Consider the following 19530-nt stretch of genomic DNA (forward strand, 5'->3'; position numbering starts at 1 on the left):
ACTTAACCGCTAAGCCATGGGGCCAGCCCTGGAAAGAATATTCTTAATAACAGGTGCTACAGACTGTTATGGACTGAATTATGTCCCCCACAAAAGTCATATGCTGAAGACCTAAACCCTAATGTGACTGTATTGGGAGACAGAGCCTATAAGGAGGTAATGAAGGTTAAATGAGATCAAGGTGGGGCCCCAATCTAATTGGACTGGTGTCCTTAAGAAGAGGAAGAGACACCAGAGATCTCTCTCTCTCTACATACTCATAGAACAAAGGCCACATGAGGACACAGTGAGAAGGTGCCTGTTTGCAAGTCAGAAAGAGAGGCCTCGCCAGAAACCAACTCTGTTGACACTTTGATCTTGGACTTCCAGCCTCCAGAACTGTTAGAAAATAAATTTCTACTGTTTAAGCCACCCAGTCTGTGGTATTTTGTTATGGCAATCCAAGCTGACTAATACATAGACCATTTCTGGGATTTCAAACATGTATAAATACATATCTTCAATGAAGGTAAGAATTCAACTCAAACTGACAAGAATGGGTAGGGAGTAGACACAATAACATCAGGAAAATGGCTTTTTAAAAAGTTTTATTTCAAGAACTTTGTTTTTTACTGGTATTTCAAAAAAAGGTGGGTCAAAGTACAAAAAAAAAAGTCATAACAGCATAGATTTAGAAATCACAGCAGCAGAAGCAATGTACAGACAGCACAGACAAAACAATCCAATGTATGCAATTCGGTTCAGGTTCTTTGCTTATTTTGTGTTTTTTTCCCTCCTGTACAAAATACATCAAAGCATGCCATGAGATCAGAAAAAAGAAAAGAGTTTAACAAATGGTTACAAGAAATAGACTCTGTACAAGAGGAGATAATGTTTCTTCCCCCACCCCCCGCCCCCCATTTCCTCTCTTCTTGCTCTGCTTTAGGTTAAGTTATTCTGAAGACAGTTCACCTCCAAGTCAGCCTGGTCACCTTTGCCACCCTCAAGTTTGGGCGACATGGAGTTCTGGATGTTAAATGACTCCTCTTCTTTCAGGCAGGACTTGAGAGCTTCCTGGATTTTGTGGGGAGCACTAGGATCATCCTGGAAGAGGAAAACAGTAAGGGAGGGGCCGAAAGGAGACAATGGGTAGAGGGATCAAACAACAATCTCAGGCTTTTCTATCTGGCTGAAAGAAGCATGACTGAAAGAAGGAGGAAAGCTTGAAAGAACCAAGGCAACTCATTAGCAGCTACTTTTTAGGAAAGTCATCCTCAAAAACACTGGCCAGATATAGATGAAAACTTGACAGGTAATTGGATTACAAATACCTTTAACGTAGGCCATCCAAGGTTTTCTCTTTGACAGAGACTGGGGAGCAACATTCCCTTTTAATACTTGGCCTGGTCACTCTGAAGTCTCACCTGTTGGTGAGCTCTGGTTGGCCTGCCCTGCCCCTCTTCCCATGGCCCTCCATCCTGTTGTTTTCTGCTCTCACAAAAAGGTCTTGGTCAGGGGCTTGCCCCGTGGCGTAGCGGTTAAGTGCGAGCGCTCCACTGGTGGCGGCCTGGGTTCGGATCCCAGGCGCGCACCGAGGCACCGCTTGTCAGGCCATGCTGTGGTGTCGTCTCATATAAAATGGAGGAAGATGGGCACAGATGTTAGCCCAGGGCCAGTCTTCCTCAGCCAAAAGAGGAGGATTGGCATGGATGTTAGCTCAGGGCGGATCTTCCTCACAAAAAAAACAAACAAAAAAAACCAAAAAGGTCTTGGTCAGGGAACATGTCTTGTCAGTGCATACAGTGGGGAGTGAACAGGTCTATGGTCAGGCGCCGAGCTGCTGCTGGCAAAGTTAAGGCCCCTCTTTCAGAGAAACTTACAGTAACTCCTGTCTTCCCACTACTCTTTTCCCTTAGGACCACCTGAGGGGATTATACCCAATGCAATTCAGTGGGCCTCAATTCTTTTCAGGTGCCCCAAATAGCTAGTGTAAGTGCTCAGAACTCTGCTGATCAAAGAGGTTGTGTAACCATCCAGGCAGGTTCATGGGTGGCAAGAAGGGTAGAGAATGTGGGGCCGGCCCGGTGGCGCAAGCGGTTAAGTGCGCGCGCTCCGCTGCGGCGGCCCAGGGTTCGCTGGTTCGGATCCCGGGCGCGCACCGACGCACTGCTTGGCAAGCCATGCTGTGGCGGCGTCCCATATAAAGTGGAGGAAGATGGGCACAGATGTTAGCCCAGGGCCGTCTTCCTCAGCAAAAAAAAAAAAGAGGAGGATTGGCGGATGTTAGCACAGGGCTGATCTCCTCACAAAAAAAAAAAGAAGGGTAGAGAATGTCCCTGTCCGACCAGCTAGCTCAGACCTTTCTTGCTTTAACCACTTCAAAATTCAAGGTAACTATCACACTTAAGGACCAGGGCATTCTCCATAAAACCGTGGTGAGCTCTTGTCCATGATGCCTGCTACCGAGTTTGACCCATAACAGCATCAGGTCAGGGCAGTTACTGGTTGGAAAGTAGGTAAAGGCTCCAGGCTTATATAGGACACTCTCGGTGTTCAAAAGCACTGTGCATATAGAAATCACTGTCACCTGACCCCCGCTCCCAGCCTTACTTAGCACTTTTCCAGAAGGCCAGCTTGAACAGAGCAATTAAATAGAGTTTCAAAGACCACAGGAATGATTTACACACAACAGGGAGCACATGCTCTCCATTTCCAATGAGACAAGAACAGAGGAAATGAACTTCATGATGTGAAGAAAAGTGGATTTAGTGAGTCCTTACAGACCTGGGCATCAAAAGCAGTGATGCCATGAAGGTGGGGGCCCAAACTAAACTGGACCTCCATCTGGCATAAGTCTTGGGAACTACTGTGCAGCCTCGACTCCTAGCATTCCAACACAGCCATATGGGCATTCTTCAGCCCAGGGGCAGTGAGTCCAGGCCCTGGATCCCTCCTTGTCCAGACACAAACCTCTATCAGAAGGATGCAGGCAGTCAGTGCTTTACCAAATATGTGAAAGAAACAGAGTCCGGGAAGTAAGAAAGATTTAAATAGGGGGAAAAAAGCACTGAGGGACACCATGGAGAAGTCCTAGTAATAGAGTGAAGTCCTGGAAGGTCTGTCAAATCTTAAGAGGACCAAGTTATATCCACAACATTCCATGGATGGCACAGCTGTCAGGGCACCATCAGTGTCCGGGCAGTATGCCCATGAATTTCAGGTGACTTCATTCAGGCTGTGCACCTGGAAGGTGTCCAGCTTCCTACATACTCGCCATTCATCCCGGAAAACTTGCAAACCTCCGCAGCAGGTGCTGAGGAGCCGCCGGCTTTTCCCTTTCCTCCTGATGTTCCCTTCTGAGGCTGGCTGCTCAGCTACACAAAAGACTCACACACACGCTCAGCCACTGGCTCACCAGCTGCAGGGCCCCACATTGGTCCAGGAGGGCCCAGGCAAAGAGCAGCACAGGCGCTGTGAGCAGCAGAGAGGAAAGGGAAGTGCCCTTGACACAGGCACCAGTGACTGACCCTTCCCCCACCACAGACCCAAAGCGGCGGAAATTTTTGTTTGAAATCTTTTCAGATTGTAGCTGGTGCCAGGCAGGAAAATGACCCACTCAACCTACTTTACTTATATAAAAGAAATAACCCCTCTATTAAGATAAATAGAACTCTCCAAAATTTTAGGAAACACCAATACCAACAAGGGAATCTGAGGGGTGAAGGAGAGGGCTGGGGAGAGATGAAATGAGCAGGACTGACTTGGTCGCCTGCCCGTTTCACCTCCCAGCTCACCTGGAGGTTTTCTCACCCTCATCCTGCTGCCAGCATCACTTGTAAGCAATCAGTGTGGTGGGTGATGCAATGAATAGGGCTGCACTTCACAATAAAGTGGCAACTGTCTTAACAGTCAATGCCCACGAGATCTTGAATATAACCAAATCTAACTTTCGGGCTAGGTGGAGAGAATTAGAGATGAAGGTAGAAAGTCTGCCAGCACACTGCCTGCTGGACAGGAGAGTCATCCCGTCCACATGCTCAGAACTTTGGCAGAGAGGACAAGATGTCCCCTGGGGACAGGTGAGGGAAGGATACCAGGTGGAAATGACCCTCAAGATCCAAGGGGAGCCAGAGACCACCAGGGCCTCATCTTGCCACTTCCCTGAGGGAAGACCCAAGTGCTGCCCAGACAACTCCATGGCCCTTCTCAGGCAGAGTCCACCATGGCTGATCACCCCCTGCTCTGGTCTTCTTTTCAAGGCTTACCATATTCTGAACTCAAGATCAGTGGTAACTTTGATGTACAAATGCCGTACTTTCCACAAAGCTAGGTCAGCCAAGAAGAACTGGAAACCTTTGTATTGGCTCATGCAACCAAGGCCTCTAAGAGGAGCTATTTCCTTCCCCTCCCTCTTTGTGAAGAGGAAAGGTGTCTGTACTCGAGGTACCAGAAACGCATGGGTCAGAAACTTTCCTAAGGACACTTGCACTCTGCCAGGCAGATAGGAACTAACCGTGGACAATGAATTTAGGAACCACTGTACCGGTCAGACCTGCTGCCCCACACATACAAGATGGCAGATCATATAGTGGAACCAAGAGACCCTGCTGTAGACCATCATTCACTAGCATTCCATAAATGATGACTAAACGTGTATTACTACAAGGGGTTGGGTAAGGTAGGGATGGAGTGTCCCAAGATGAGCAAGACTCTGTCCTGCCCTCAAGGGGCCTACATCTTTGTGTGTCGATTAATGTGGTTATCAATCTTCAAGTTTATAGTACAGCCTGTTTCCTTGGTTATTATACCCATCTTGAACTTATTAATATCTTGGTGTATACCAAGCAAAATAATATCTGTTCTTTCTCTACTCTTTATATCAAAGACTTTAAAAAATTATCCTAGATTTACCTCTTTCATTTCTTATTTAACTGGATCCTTTACTCCTCCTCCACCAAGCCAAGTTTTTCTTTTCTGGGATCTGGTGAACAAGGTGTCATTTACTATTATTCTCTCTTTCCCCTTCTGGGGCCACACTTTCCCCTTCTATAAAAAAAGACAATGGTCTAGATTTGTGCTGTCCAATGTGGTAGTAGTAGCCATATTTCGAGAGCTCTATAGCCACAGGTAGCTAGTGGCTGCCGTAGTGGACAGTGCAGATGTAGAAAGTTCCACTGGACAGTACTGGTCTAGATTGTTAAGGCCCCTATGAGCTCTGATACTCAATGGTCCATTATTTCAAATAACTTCTTCAAAACTTCCTCTTAAACTCCATTGTTTCCATCTGAAGAGCCTTAGGTTAGCTCCCTTATCTGTGTAATGATGCATCTACGTTGAGAAGCCTGCATCATGTGCAGAATTCTTGGATTTAAATGTGACATAATTTGGGGCTTGAATGGATTTACTGCTTCATTTCTGAAATTCTCTTTGACAGTATTTTACTGGTTAGTCTGGTCCAGACAACACACTAGGCAGGGTCTTTAGAAAATGGTCTATTGGGACCTTTTATTGGGTTTCAACTGGTATTTATGAACCCATCCTCCTAAGAACAGAATTTGCCCCTAGACTTATGGTTCCACTAGTGTTTTGTGCTCACCTCAGCCCTAACCAGTGTGTATAAGACTGCCAGTTTTTAGAGTCCCCAAACAGTGTCAAGGACACTGTTTTCCAGAGGTTTTTCCACTCACTCCAAAGAGCAATCACCATTTGCTTCAATGGCATCAGGAAATTCCCTAGCAATGGAAGCAAAGCCTTTCTCCTTGATATTGAAAGCAGAAAGACAAAAATCAGGCTTCTAAGCCTAGACGAAGCCAAAAAGCATGAATCATCCTAGAAAAAGATCTTTGGTACTACCGATAACTCTGCTTGTCAAGGAAGTGACACACCATCAAGCCCTTATTCCCACTTTCACCACCCCAACTGGTTTCCCTAAGCTTATCTCCAGAGCTCTGAGGAGTGGCTCCACACTCTGAAATAGACAGAAGACATGGGCAGCAGCTGAAGCATGCATAAGGGTAGATGTGAAGACGACTAGTTACCTGACAGATAACGTTATCATAGTGAGCCAAGGCACGGGCATGGGGGGAGGAGGTACGGGGAGTGTCGCAAAGTTTTCTTACATTTGGGTGAGAGCCCTCGGCAATGGTGGAGAGGGAGAAGTTATCGTTGTGAAGCTCAGATGGGGTCCGGAATTTGCTGGTTAGGACAGAAGAGAGAAAGGGAGATGTAAGAGAAATGATCATGGCAAAATCTGACAAAATCTTCATGGGTCAAATACTGTATTTCATCAAATGCCGCAGATTGTAATAAGATGAGCCATTATTTGATGTACCACTAAGAAAAAACTTCTACCATTTAAACCATGATCCAATACTTTCTGATCACCTAGAGTTTTTATTATATACTTGAAGTAGCTCATTTAGACTTTAAAGAACTGACAACGATATGAACAGCTATGACCACGTTTGTGCATGCCAGACAATTATAACTACACCATGACTGCCATCTGGCCAACAGTGATTATAAGATGCCAGTGATTGTAAGACACAATCCAATTTCAGAGATGTTAATATGTGAAAAAAAAAATGTGTATCTTAGAATCAATAAACTGCAGCAGTATCTGTGGTGTATTGGGCACATGTAGCCTTATCAGAGCAGTAACCAGGCTTGGGAAAGAAACAAGGTATGCAGAGGGGAACAAGGAAAGCAGTGTTTGAGCTGAAGAGGCGAGGGAGCCATGCTCTGTGCAAAACACATAGCTAACGGAGGACGGCATAGAACGAGGCCCTGTCCCTGGCCACAGCTCTTGCTTCCCCCCTCCCCTGGAGTTAGTTGCTCCTTCTCTCCTTCATCCTCAGCAGCAGCTGCGCTGATAGGTAGTCCCAATCCCTCCCTCCCCCTCTCCCCACACACCCCCTTGGTGTAGGCGTGAGAAGCCAAGGGTCCTGGCTTGTGATCACATGCACAGATACTGTCCCTGCCTCAATGCACAGGCACAAAGGAGAGACCCTTTCAACCCCACGACGGTTAGCCGAAAGGCTGTAGAGAGTTGCCGGCATCCACACACTGCATGAGTTTACCCAGCAAAGGAGCAACAGATGGCGTTTTGTCCTTTTCCCAGGACCCAGGGAAAGTTCTTCAGTCACAGTCTCTGGAGGGAGTCTCAGGTCAGGGGGAGGGGATTGATGGAGCAACAGGTTGAAAGGGAGGTGGAGGCAGTTCTGCATATATTGTCTCTTGGGCCCCAAGGAAGCTGAATTCCAGTCTCCTTTTGTGACTCCTGTGACACTTCAGAAGGTTCTTTACTTTGCTTAGTGATAAGAATGATGCTCTCTTGGTGTGTAAAGTCACATTCGAGTATTCAAGGCATGGACTTAAAGGGTAAACGCACGTTGATTCTCACATACACAGAGCAGTCACTCCTCTACTAAGAGAAGAGCTGAAATAAGACTCTATATCTCCATATAGCCCTTAAAATCCACAGCAGATGAAGCTAAGCCTAGGCCCCTCCACCCCTCAAATTCTACTTAGGAGAGGTAAAGAGGATTTCCTTAAGTTCCTTGCATTTCTATCTGGACCAAGGGTTGACAAACTTTGAAAAGCAATGCACTGCAGTGCTAAACCCTTTCTCCTCAGCATTCATTGAGGAGGACCTGGTATTGAGCAACAGCAGATTTAAGGGAAGTAGAGTTACTTCACACTGATTTGTGAATGAAATCCTCACACTGGCCACTGACTGCCAAAGACCTGGGAAGCAGGTGCAGTCAGGTGGGGGCAGGAGACTGAGCACAGTAACTTACTTGGCGACCAGAGCCAATAGTTGCTGTATGCTGGTTCCCTTTTCTTTAAGCATTCTCTTTCCTGGGGTGGGGGGTGTTAGACATGGTGCTGGATAGCTGCAGGGTGCCACAGGGGCTTAGCTTTTGCTGCAATTCCAGCACAATCCGTGCAGGAATGGATATGCTTGGGTGAATCTTTGGTGTGAAAAACACAACTAGGGATGGAAAGCACGTGCCAGAAACCCTCAAGACAACATCCCTGGATCAGATGGAGGAGCACAGATGGAGGGGTTGGGGTGGGGCTAGCTGACACAGACTCACTTGGTCCTACGAAGCTTGGTATTCTCTGTCTTGAGCAGATAGAGCTTCTTGGCGAAGAACACCGTCATCATGAAGAGCAGGAGCAGTACGAGGGCAGCTGAGCCGACGGCCACACACATCACCTGGAAGTCAGTGATGATGGACTCGCAACGCATCCCCTTGTGCCAGATGTAGTCCTGTGTGTTGCACCTGCAGCAGCAACAGGGTGAGACTGAGGCAATGGGCAGGCAGCCATGGCCATGGCAAGGGCCTGGTCTCTGACCCCAGTACTTACCTCACAGCCTGTTCCTACAACTGTCTAGAGGAATTGTGATGCCCTCAACCTATGCAGACCTTATAGTTGATATTCTTGCCCCATCTTTATCACCACCCTATGAAGCGGGCCAGGCAGCTCTGAGGTCCATGATATAAACGAGGTAACCAGAGCGCTGAGCAACTGAGTGCACTGGCCATTCACACAACTGTTAGGTGACCGAGGAGGGAAGGCAATCCTGGTTTTCCACCTCGAAACCTCAATGAGGACAATCAGAGGATTCTCTCAGGCCCCCCTGCCCTGGGATCTGGGTAAAAGACAGATGAATAGGAGCTTTGGCTACAAAGCAGTAGGATCCGCCCTACAAGTGAAAACCTATCTTGTTGCTTTGCAGTCCCATCTAGTTCACGTGGCTAACCAGACACTGAAAAATAAAGAAGCGACAGACAAGGACAAGCACAAAGATGGGTGTATATTCTCCTCCTATCTCTGCAGCCCCTAAAGCTTCCTGTCCTATTACCATGAGAACCGTCATGCATCAACCCTCTGGGTGGGTTTTAGTTCTTTTGTTGAGTGACTTTCTCCTGCCCTTGGGGACATTCCCAGGCTCCAACTCTTCCAATGACATTGCTGTTTCCATGGGAACCAGGCTGCTTCAAAGAGGAAAGATGTGGAAGGATACAGAAGCAGGCAAAGGAGGGAGGACATGAACCTCAGAGTGAATGACAGAGAAGAGAAAAGCGTCCAGAAATGGGGAAATTATGCATCAGAGAATTGGCTACTCCACACCCAGAATACGGTGGGGAGACATATCTAACAGGAAATTCTTTCTTTTCCAACTGGCCCTCTGTGGTCATAGCTATCTGTCTGAGGATGCCGGGGAAAGCAGATCCCTCTAACCCACTATTCTAGGGAAGTTCTGCCACAGCTCGGATCGTTTCTCTGCAGTGGGTCACGGTGACAGAGACAAAGGCGCACTGCAGTCTGCAACTAAGGGCTTGGCAGTCTCCTGTGAGGGGAATGCAAAACAGTTTTCGAGCCACTGCAGGGCCTGAGTGTACACAGCTGGAGGAGGAATCTCCGGTAGGGAGGCCCGAGTGCGATCCTGGGATGGCTGGTGAGCAAGGGGAACTGGAGAGGACTTGTGGAGAAGCCCTTCTGAGGCAGTGACCCATCAGCAGGCCCATAGTCAGCAGAGCCACGCAGCTTAGTGAGGACAAGCTTACTCCTCCACTGGGGAATCCCCTGAGAGCTCCAAGAGGCTCTGGGGACTTTTCTAGCTCTCCAGAGGCAGCAAGAGCTCCAAATCTCATACTCTGGTGGGGAGCTTACTTTGAAGGTGAAAACTCAAGTCTCCAATAGGATGAAAGATAATGATTTTGCACAGAGATTCCATAGCTCCCAGGCTAAAATAATCACTATAGTCTTCTCAATTAAAGTTTGAGGAGCAAAATCACAGGGTTTCCCCATAGTTGTGGTAGCCCTTAATCAACTGGCAAGGTCTTGTGGCCATAATTTCTTGATTACAGTTCCTCCTCTTGGCAATGCCTGGACAAGTCTAACCAGAACTGTGTGGACACATCCTGCATGAGTGACCCTACTGTCACGATCATTCATAGAAAAGAACTTCACAGGAAGGAATTCGAGCTTTAAAGCAAAGGCACAACATTCATGCTTTCTATATGTTATTCTTCTATTAGAACATCAAAACCCACAGAACCTGAATTCTTCACGTACCTCCAAAAGACCAAGAAAAAGAAACATTGGGAATGACACTTAAAAAAGAGATCCCCAGATTACAGAAATGTTCCTCCTAGGACCAGTGGAAACAAGTCCCAGGGGAATATGAGGGCTCTACTTCACTTCTGGGGCCTGTAAAGGATGGAGACAAGCAAACCACCCAGATCACCCCTGACTTGTGATTCTTCCAGAATAAGCTGGTGAGCTCTCCCACAGGTTAACTACTTTGCCATGAAGGCAGGTGTATGGGTTAATTACTGATGAGGCATGAGATGGTGGCTTCAGACCATGTCCTTAGAAACACTAAACTCTCTAGGTCTTTAAAAACATTCTGGATTGGGTATCCCAAGGAAGACAAACATCAAGGTAGAAGGGAAAATGCCACTATTCAAAGTTAAGAAATCCCACCACATCTGCTACACCAGAAAAGACTCTGCTTGATTCAACTTATTTGAGTGGCTGCTCTCTGAGTCTGCTCCCAATGAGAAGGTCTTCACTCTGACTTGACAGGCCCACCTACCACACATACCCCACAGGAAGATGGGGCCCTTCTCCTGTCACACATATGGCTCCAAGGGAGTGTCCAGCAGCTATCTTTCCTCCAGAGTTAGTTTATGGGCCCACTCTTTTTGCTAGTACAGCCAGAACTCTCCAACAAAAATGCCTCAAGCCAGCAAAGGCCTCTTTCCAAAACCCTTAGAGAAGTCCCTTCATTTTGCCTTTATAGTTTAGTGATTTGGTAAAGGACAAAACACTTAGAGGAAATAGAAAATCTTATTTCCGAAGAACCTCTCCTAGTGATGAGATCACAGGAAGTTCACTAGGAAGTAATTCTGTAGAAGACAACTGAGTGAACATCTCTTAACTGAGGGAATCCTGTGAATGCACAACCTCTTGGAAGTTACACCTGTCCCATTCCCCTCTTTGCTGAGTGTGCCTCACATACACTCTTCAGGAGTTCTGTTACAAGCCCTTATGCACCTGCCTGCCACACCCTTACCTGCAGAAGGCCCCTATGTTCTCCACCAGGTAGCACTGGCCGCCATTGTGACAGTAACTTGGGAAGAGGTCGCACACTGACCGGCACGAGCCGTTATGCCGCACCAAGCCACTGCGGCACTCAGTGCCATTCTCACTTGGGGCTAGGTCTCTGCCTGGCTCTCCTGGGCGGGGCCTGAGGGCGATGCTGCTGCCAGGGACCATCCCCATAGTATGCTGTGGAGGGACAGCATGCCACCGACTGGTGGGCTGGCCTGTCCCAGGCCCCAGAACAGGCTTCTCAGTGGGCACTAGAAGGTTGTTTTCATCTTCCAGGTCTCCACCTCCTGCTGCATCCTTGTCATCCTCCTCTTCCTCCTCCTCTTCATCTAAGTCATCATAGAAGGATGTGGTAGGGTAGAAATCAGATTCATCAAAGGGGGTGAAGTCATCGTATAAGTCAAGCAGGCTCCAGGAAGGGGTCTCTCCTCCATCATCAGGGTGGTGCTCTGAGCTTCCTGGTGACCCAGGGAAGCTCCCCAGGTCAGCGCCACGATCCTCACCATCCAATCCTTCGAAGTAGTCAATGTCAATTACATCTGATGCCGGTTGGGGCTCCAGTGTGCCCTGAAAGGGATTCGTGGGCTCTGGCCCATGAGGGTCAGGTGTGCTGCCTCCCAGGTTCAGCCAAACCTCCAAGGGGCTCTCCTTGGAGAGTTCAGGGCCTGGGCTCAGCTTGTCACCAGGGGTGGTGGAGAGTGGTCCACTGGCCTCTGTAGCCTCGGAGGTTGCAGGGGGCATCGATGACTGCCCGAGGGCCTCATCAGGAGCCGGGAGGGTTGCTGGAAGGGCCTGGGTGTCTCCGCTGCCCGCCTCTGCGGTCACTCCGCCCAGGCCTGGGCTGTCAGCCTCCAGCCAGGCGGTGCCTGTCACGGCCGCCGACGCCTCCAGCGCCTCCTCTGGCCCGACCCCAGGGCCCACCACGGCCTGCTCGCCGCCGAGCGCGGTCCACGAGGTCACATATTCCGCAGCTGCGGGCTGGCCGGCCTCCTCCCGCGTGTTGTTGGCACGCGGCTCCCACGCCAGGTCGCTCATCACCCGCTCCTTGGCCTCGACAGCACTGCGCGTCTCACGAGCTGTGGGCGGGAGGGAGAGAGGCGGGGCGTCACAGCAGCGCGCGTGGTAGGCCTTAGGCCCCGCCCCGCCCCGCCCCGCCCCGCCGAGGCTCGCTCTCCTAGACCAGGGCCAACCCAAAACCGCCGCTTCAACGCTTCCCGAGGCCACGCCCCATCTTTAAGCCCCGCCCCGAGCCCGCCCCCCAACCCTGGGAATACACCCGGCCCAATGTTTCCCCGCCCAGGCCCCACCCCTCAAGCGTCAGGCCCCGCCGCCGACACAACCCGCAGTCTAACCACAGGGGCCCCCAATTCCGGATCTGGCAAAAGTCTTACTCTCTAGGCTCCACTCCACCTCCAGGCCCCGCACCGAAGTCGCACCCTTAGGGCCCCACCCCACTCCGAGGCCCCGCCCTGAACTCCTATGCTCTGGCCCCTCCGTCACCTCCAGGTCCCGCCCCAAAGTCTCACCCTTAGGTCCCGCCCACCCAGGCCCCTCCCCCAGCCCGCACCTCGGTCCGCACAGCCTGATCCCGGCCGCCGCCCACCACTCGGCCTCCCCCAAGTCCCCCACCTCTTTGCGCGCACCTTCCCCCGCCTGGGTCTCAGGCAAGGCGCTGCCCCGCCCCCTTGCCACAGCTCGCCGACTCCGCCTGTACCCGAAGCCAGCCGGACACCGGCCCAGGGTGGGGCGCGAGGGCCGCTGGGGTCACGGTTGCAGTCGTTACCTACCCGGCGAGGCCCCGGCGGCGAGGACCAGCGTGGCCTCCAGAAGCAGCAGCAGCGGCGGCGGCCCCCGGCCCGGGCCCCCGCCCCCGGCTCGGCCCATGGCTCGGCACCCCCACCGCTGTCCGCGGTCTGCCCGGCTGGCTGCACCCTCGGCTTGCCGGCCACCGCGCCCGTGCTGCGGCCGTCTCAGCCCACGATGGGCAGCGCGAGAAGCCGCATGCCGCCACCGCCGTCCGCGGCTGTCCCCGGCGCGCCGCGCCTCCCCGCCTCCCGCGCCGGCGCTGCCGCGCTGAGCGCCGCCCCCACCCCGCCCGCCGCGCCCGCCCCGCCGCACGTAGGTCTGACGCCGACCCTGCTCAGTTTGCCTGCCAGGGGGACAGACAGACCCCCTGCTCGGGACGCGGAGACAAACGGACGAGGAGTCGCGCGGGGTCAGCGCACAGCGCTACGCGCGGGAGACCTGCGGGGCGGGGCCGCGGTCCCGCCCTCCCCGTGGAGGGCTGGCACGGGTCCCCTACGCCCGAGGAACCCACCCACCACGCGGCGAGCTCGGAGGCGGGGGTCCCAGACACCCGCAGGCTCGGAGCGTGGCTCAGAAGGAGCGCAGGGGGCGGAAGCCCGAGCCCTCGTTGTGGCAATGAGTCGAACCGGGGCGCACTGAGCCTCTCGGATTTCTGTGCCAACCCCGTATTCGGGGCAGGGAAGGGTCTCGGGGAGGTCTCCAGGTCCCCACGAGGGCGGAGCGGGCGCTGGCAGGCCTTAGGCAAGGGGGTGAAGCCGACGGCCCAGGCTCTAATCGGATCAGACCTAATCCGTCCGCAGCCAAAGCTTAGACGTCACACAGCCAGGCCCGCCGGAACGCATCCCGGGGTCAGGGGGCAAAACCTTCTTGGGGCTGTGGCTACCCTGCCTTCCTTCTGGCCTCCTCGGGGCAGCTTGGGGAGCGGCCTGTAATCTCGATTCCTTCCTCCCGCCCAGGATACATCGCCCCCCATGTGTCCCGGGCCACCGAAGTTCAAGTTCTTGGGTAGACCCAAGCAGTCTAGATGGCAGCCTAGGGACACGCGGATGCCAGGCCAGGCGGTATAGTAGCCTGCGAGCCCCGTTCAAAGCTCACTGTGCAGCCCAGGACCACTCACCCCCAGAGCCCTGCTTGGTGGGGAGGCACAGTCTCGGCCTAGTCACCTAGTTTATCCCCCTAAACCGACCGTCTACCTCCTGATCTGTTATTGACTCAAATGATGACACTCGGGATACCCCCGCCCCAAGAGATGGGAGCAATTCTGGTATTTGAGGGACACTCTCATTTCTGTCCCTGGGGAACCGTGTAAGTGACCACGACAGAGGTTCTATCTTCTAATCTCTCTAGTAGGTGTCTCTGGATGGGATTGCCTTGATTCAAAGCCTGTTTCTCTCAACTGGAAGTAATGCTGCAGTCTTGTTTGCTCAGCCTGGTGTTCCCTCCCCTTCAGGTCTGCCTGGCAAACTCCTTAACCAAGAAAGCTCAGTTCTTATCATCACCCCCCCCCCACCACCCCGGGGAAACCCTCTCAGCCTGCTCCCAGCAGTTAGACCCTTACGATCTCATCATCTGTCTACAGTAATTCCCCAATGAACTGCAAGGCACTTGAGTGCACAGCTCCTCTGTCCCCAGTGAACTGCAAGGCACTTGAGTGCACAGCTCCAGGCACAGAGGGAAGCTCCAGAAGGCCTGTAGAAGGCATAAATGAATGAATGGCAACCATCTACTCCCACACCAGAACTGTGGGTCTGGAGCTCCCTGCAAAGAGGCCGACTTCCTGAGGCTCTTTTCATGGCTTCATGCTGCCTCTGGGGATAGTAAATACCAGTTTGAAACACAACCTTCTCTGAGCAGAGGGCCAGGCAAGGCTTTGCACTTGCCTGTTGGCCAGAGAGGCACTAACGCACGCTCCAACCCCATCTCTGCTTCCCTTGTCTGTGGCTTATCTCTGCACGTCTCTTTGTGTTTTTCTGCCGTGTCTCCTTGACTCTTGGGTGATAGTTGTCAAAGTAGAAGATCTTGGTGGACATGCCTACCTCCTTCCTGAGGCTGGTCTAGGTGGGAAGGCCGCCTCACAGATGGGTCCCTTGACGCCTGGGGCATGACAACCACTCCGGTTTTTCACAAGAAAGGTCTGGATGGTGGTCCTTCTCTCATCCCTTTGTTAAAACTCTACCCACTCCAGTCTGTTTTTCCTTTTAATATATTTTGTTAAATATTTAGATATAGTCCTTTAAATTCAATTTCTGAATTAAGAAAAACAAGCATATGGTATAAAATATGAAAGGTCTCCTTCCTTAATGTGTGTTCCTCAACCACCTTCTTCCCTTCCCTGGAGACACATTCTGTTAACACTTTTTTCATTTTGGGATTTTAAATCCACTGTTGCCATTCAGTTCCATTCCGAGCCTCCCTAGCAGATCTCACCAGCAGTTTCAGACCTGAGCACAGAACACTTAGTTGGGCAACACCTTCACAAGATGGATGAGAGCAGCTCATCCAGGCAGTGGAATGTGATGGCAAGAGCAGGATTCTGCATTGGATCTGTGTGACCTTGGGAAGAGTCAGTAAACCCAAGTCTCATATATGTGAAAGACTGTAACCATAGGGTGTCAAATGAATGTAGTATTTTTTCTGGGCACAAGGGCTAGGGTAGGCTAAACAAGAGGAGATATAAAATGTAGGAATTGACGAGTGAAAGAAAGGGAAATTGACCTCTATCTAGAGCTTACATTCATGTCCCCACATTCAAGTCTTGTGCATTTGGGCATCAGGGATGCTTTGTGAGGCAACAGCTTCTGCATGCCTCTGAGGTTCCTATTGGGTTTGGCAACCTGCCTCCAGCACCAATGCAGGCACAAGGCCCATTGCCATGGCTACACCTCACCTCCCTGGCATAGAAAGCCCCTGGCTTCACCAGGGGGCTGCTGTCCAGGGCAGGAGCTGCTCCAGTTGCCATGGCTGGGGGAATATTTCAGTCTGGACAGGAAGCAGCAGGATTCCTGCCTTCAAGTCCTCAGGAGTAACCACTAACATTTTTATGAGCTTTTAGTTTTCCTAGTGCTCTAATTTGTCTTATTCTTCACAACCATACTATGAATATCTTACCAGTCATTTTACACATTTGCAAACTGACACTGAGAATAAGCAACTTTGTCCAAGATCATGCTAACGAAGTGGTAAGGCCAGGACTTGAACTAAGATCCTGATTTCAAATCTTTTCATTTTAATATGGAGGCTCTTCATTCTTGCCTCTTAATTTCAGAAGACGAATCAAGATGCGAGGTAGGGCCTCACTTGGCAGAATGGAAGCCTTGCCTCTCCCCCCAGCACTGCCCCCTTCCACCTGGGCATTTAAGAGTTAATGCTTTACGGGCAGGCCTGGTGGCAAAGTACTTAAGTTCACGTGCTCTGCTTCGGTTTGCAGGTTCAGATCCCGGGCGTGGAGCTACACACCACTCATCAATCCATGCTGTGCTGGCATCCCACATACAAAATAGAGGAAGACTGGCACAGACGTTAGCTCAGGGACAATCTTCCTCAAGCAAAAAGAGGAAGGTTGGCAACAGATGTTAGCTCAGGGCCAATCTTCCTCACCACCAACAAAAAAAGTTAATGCTTTGATCTCCTAATGCACAACACGGCAGTAAGTCCAGATTCATGTCCTAAATCAGAGTCAGAAAGGGACATCTAGTATGGTCTCTCTCCTGCCAGTGTGCTAGGTAGAGACACCCAGTTCTGAGCTGCAGGGCAGTCAGCTGTGACAGGTTTTGGTGATGGGCTGCTGGGACTGGGCCTTCTTGCACCATTACCAGGAAGAAGGGAAAAGCCAAGAGTCAGGGGCCTAAGTTCTTTGTGCTGACCACCACCTCCTTGCTGCAGGGAACTCTGGATTCTCAATTGCACAAGTGCTCTCAACCCAGAAAAGGACATCACAACCTGGAAGTGGTCATCTTGTCCGGGCAATGGGTATGCTACAAGATTGGAAAGACCCCTGAATTTCATTAACCCAAAGCCAAGTCAGATGGGAGAAAGCCACATAGCAGAAGCCAACACATATAGCCTCAGATGTGGAACTAGGCTTGTCTGCAGAAAAAGACCGGCTGCTTCAGCAGGCAACTTCTCTTAAGTGATTCTTGGAAACCCCGTAGCTACTGCAGAATAAGCAGACTGGAACAAGGATGTCACAGTCAATTTGGATGGCCATGGGAAATCCATCAGTGTGAGGGCCAAACTAGCTACAGAAATCAGCTTGTGCAAAGGGATGTATTACCATCAAAGAGCCCTGCCGCTTCCTAACTCCCTCCTGGACCATCTGATAGCAAGGGTACCTCAGGTAGTGGATTGCCACAGAACCAGAGTGGGAGGCATTTTCTTTCTTGCCTCAGTTGTCTGAAGGTAGTGGCCACTGTACTGTATTAAGGCATGGCTATTTTGCTGAGGTTTGCAAAGGCTGTACTGTAGGGGTAGATGGTGGTAAGGTAGCTACCAAATTATCAGTCACCTGGCTGCTCTCCATGGATTTGGAAGCGCTTGTGAAGGCCTCTGGGGGCAGTAGGGAGTGAAGATGGTTCCAGTTCTGCAAGGCATGCCAGAGCAGGAAGAGGGGACCAGATAAGGCTCTGTCCCCCTGGGTTCTCATGAGAGTTGGAACAGGGCTGGGTAGTCCTAGAGAAAGATAGCTATAATTGGTTTTGGAACCTCTATTTAGTTTGATTCATAGAACTCTCTTTCCCTTTAGTCACCCTTTGGGTATGGCAGTCTTTTTTTTTTTCGTGAGGAAGATAAGCCCTGAGCTAACATCCATGCTACAAAATGCTCCTCATTTTGCTGAGGAAGACTGGCTCTGAGCTAACATCTACTGCCAATCCTCCTCCTCTTTTTTTTTCCCCCAAAGCCCCAGTAGATAGTTGTCTGTCATAGTTGCACATCCTTCTAGTTGCTGTATGTGGGACGCGGCCGGAGAAGCGGTGTGTCGGTGCGCACCCAGGATCTGAACCTGGGCCACCAGTAGCGGAGCGCGCGCACTTAACCGCTAAGCCACGGGGCCGGCCCAAGGGTATGGCAGTCTTGTCTCAGCTGTTTCAAGGAGTTCAGGATCAAAGGTGTGTCTTAACAGTGGTGGCAGGCCTAAAGGCAAGACACAGGGAAATGAAGTTCAGCGGAGCTGTTCACAAGATCTAACATTGAGGCAGCACTTTCTTCAAGGATATACCTTTCCATCTCATTCTGAAAGATTACCTTCTTAAATGGAGACAATCCATTTACAGGGCATCAAGGTGCTTTCAAATTGTTCCCAGGAAGAAGTCCCCCTTCAGCAGGAGCAACTGAACAGCTATGCTCTTGGAACTGTAGAAAGCAGGGGCTTTTAAAGTCACAGGCAGAGAGGTTTGCAGAAAGAAGTCTCAGGGGTTGGCATTGCGTATCCAGATGAAAGGGTGCTCTGATTATTCAGATGGCGGTTTTCCTGGAATGAAGGTCAACTCTCAGGTTACCACACCCCGCAGGACAAAATCACAAAAGAACATCCAGTTCACAGGCTGTATAAATTATTCCCCAGAAAACTCTTGATTACACTGTTTCTTTTTCTTCATGAACACTTTGGCACTATCTAAAATAATATTAACTATTTATGGTCTGGTATTCCCCACCCCACAAGCATGTAAATGGCCTGGAGTGCAGGGGCCTTGCCTACCTTATTCATAATTACAACTTGACTGCATGCAAGGTCCAAAAGTAGGCACTCAAATGTTTACTGGACTAACGGGCTCATAGAATGAACTGTTAGGGACTGTACAGATCTTGCTCTATACAACCTTCTTAACCAGTGGTTTTCAAAAGGTGGTCCCTTGACCAGCTGCATCAGGATCCCCTGGGAACCTGTTAAAACCGCAAAATTTCAGAACGCACTCCAGACCTACTGAATCAGAAGCTCTGAGGGTAGGGCCCAGCAGCTTGTATATTAACAATTCTGCAGGTGACCCTGATCTGTACTGAAGTTGGAAAACTGCTGTTCCTAACTGCATCTGGGGGAATCACTCCACAGTAAGGATCTGAGGAACCTGTGGAAGACTGGTTGATTGAACACATCCTAAACGCTCTAAAAACAATTCACACTCAAGTTTATAAACCAGTCTTTAGTATTAACTTCACTTGTGACCCTCAGGAAAGTAGAGGAATCCCATGAGACCCAGCTGGCTCTAGCACTCTTTCCTGGAGGAAACAGTTGCAACAGGTCAGAAAGCAAAGCACAACCAGTCTGGCACAGAAGCTGAGTGTTCACCTCCTGGCAGACACAGAATCTGCTTCTTTTGCTTCACTAGATTCATAAGCATCTTGAAGGCAATGGCTTCTCTTTGTTTACTGCACAGGGTTTGCACCTGTGGGTGCTCCAAAGGCTGTCCGTAAGAGTTCACGGAATCATGTGCCTTCAACGCCTGCCTCCAACTTGAGGCTGTGTAAACTGCATCCCGAGAAACATTCTCTAGCTCTGCCTTCCTGGAGAACTTCCACTCATCTTTCTTCATTTGACCATGGAAATAAACAGTGGGCAGGGTACATTCGACTGTATGTTCCTTAAGCATCATGAAGGTGCAGAACCAGTTAGGAAGCCCT

The 19530-nt window shown here is 50.5% G+C and overlaps 1 protein-coding gene across 3 annotated transcripts; it reads right to left on the minus strand.

Moving 5' to 3' along the window:
• Positions 1-570: 570 nt before the first annotated feature.
• CSPG5 (chondroitin sulfate proteoglycan 5) lies at positions 571-19514 on the minus strand. Of its 3 annotated transcripts, XM_087430888.1 has the most exons (6): positions 18157-19514; positions 17420-18045; positions 11072-12185; positions 8079-8267; positions 6099-6174; positions 571-1083 (listed from the first exon to the last, which is right to left on the minus strand). In XM_087430888.1, exons 3-6 carry the CDS (start codon positions 12142-12144, stop codon positions 922-924), a joined length of 1500 nt encoding a protein of 499 aa, XP_087287014.1. In that variant the 5' UTR covers positions 12145-12185; positions 17420-18045; positions 18157-19514; the 3' UTR covers positions 571-921. The 3 variants fall into 3 exon arrangements, with proteins under 3 accessions (XP_087287014.1, XP_087287013.1, XP_087287015.1); XM_087430887.1 differs by lacking the exons at positions 17420-18045; positions 18157-19514 and adding an exon at positions 12897-13113; XM_087430889.1 differs by lacking the exons at positions 6099-6174; positions 17420-18045; positions 18157-19514 and adding an exon at positions 12897-13115 and having other exon boundaries at positions 908-1083.
• Positions 19515-19530: the final 16 nt, after the last annotated feature.

The sequence above is a fragment of the Ceratotherium simum genome, chromosome 5 (assembly GCF_057802395.1).
Source record: "Ceratotherium simum simum isolate JZ-2026a chromosome 5, ASM5780239v1, whole genome shotgun sequence".
Taxonomy (NCBI): Eukaryota; Metazoa; Chordata; class Mammalia; order Perissodactyla; family Rhinocerotidae; genus Ceratotherium; species Ceratotherium simum.

What these genes read in the sequence shown, in the direction of transcription:
- CSPG5 (XM_087430887.1), bottom strand. Translation starts at nt 12,993, where the DNA reads ATGGGCCGAGCCGGGGGCGGGGGCCCGGGCCGGGGGCCGCCGCCGCTG. An exon ending in ACCAAGCTTCGTAGGACCAA is followed by an intron (nt 6,175 to 8,078) that starts GTGAGTCTGTGT and finishes TGTCCTAACCAG; the next exon opens with CAAATTCCGGACCCCATCTG. An exon ending in CCGAGGGCTCTCACCCAAAT is followed by an intron (nt 1,084 to 6,098) that starts GTAAGAAAACTT and finishes TTCCTCTTCCAG; the next exon opens with GATGATCCTAGTGCTCCCCA.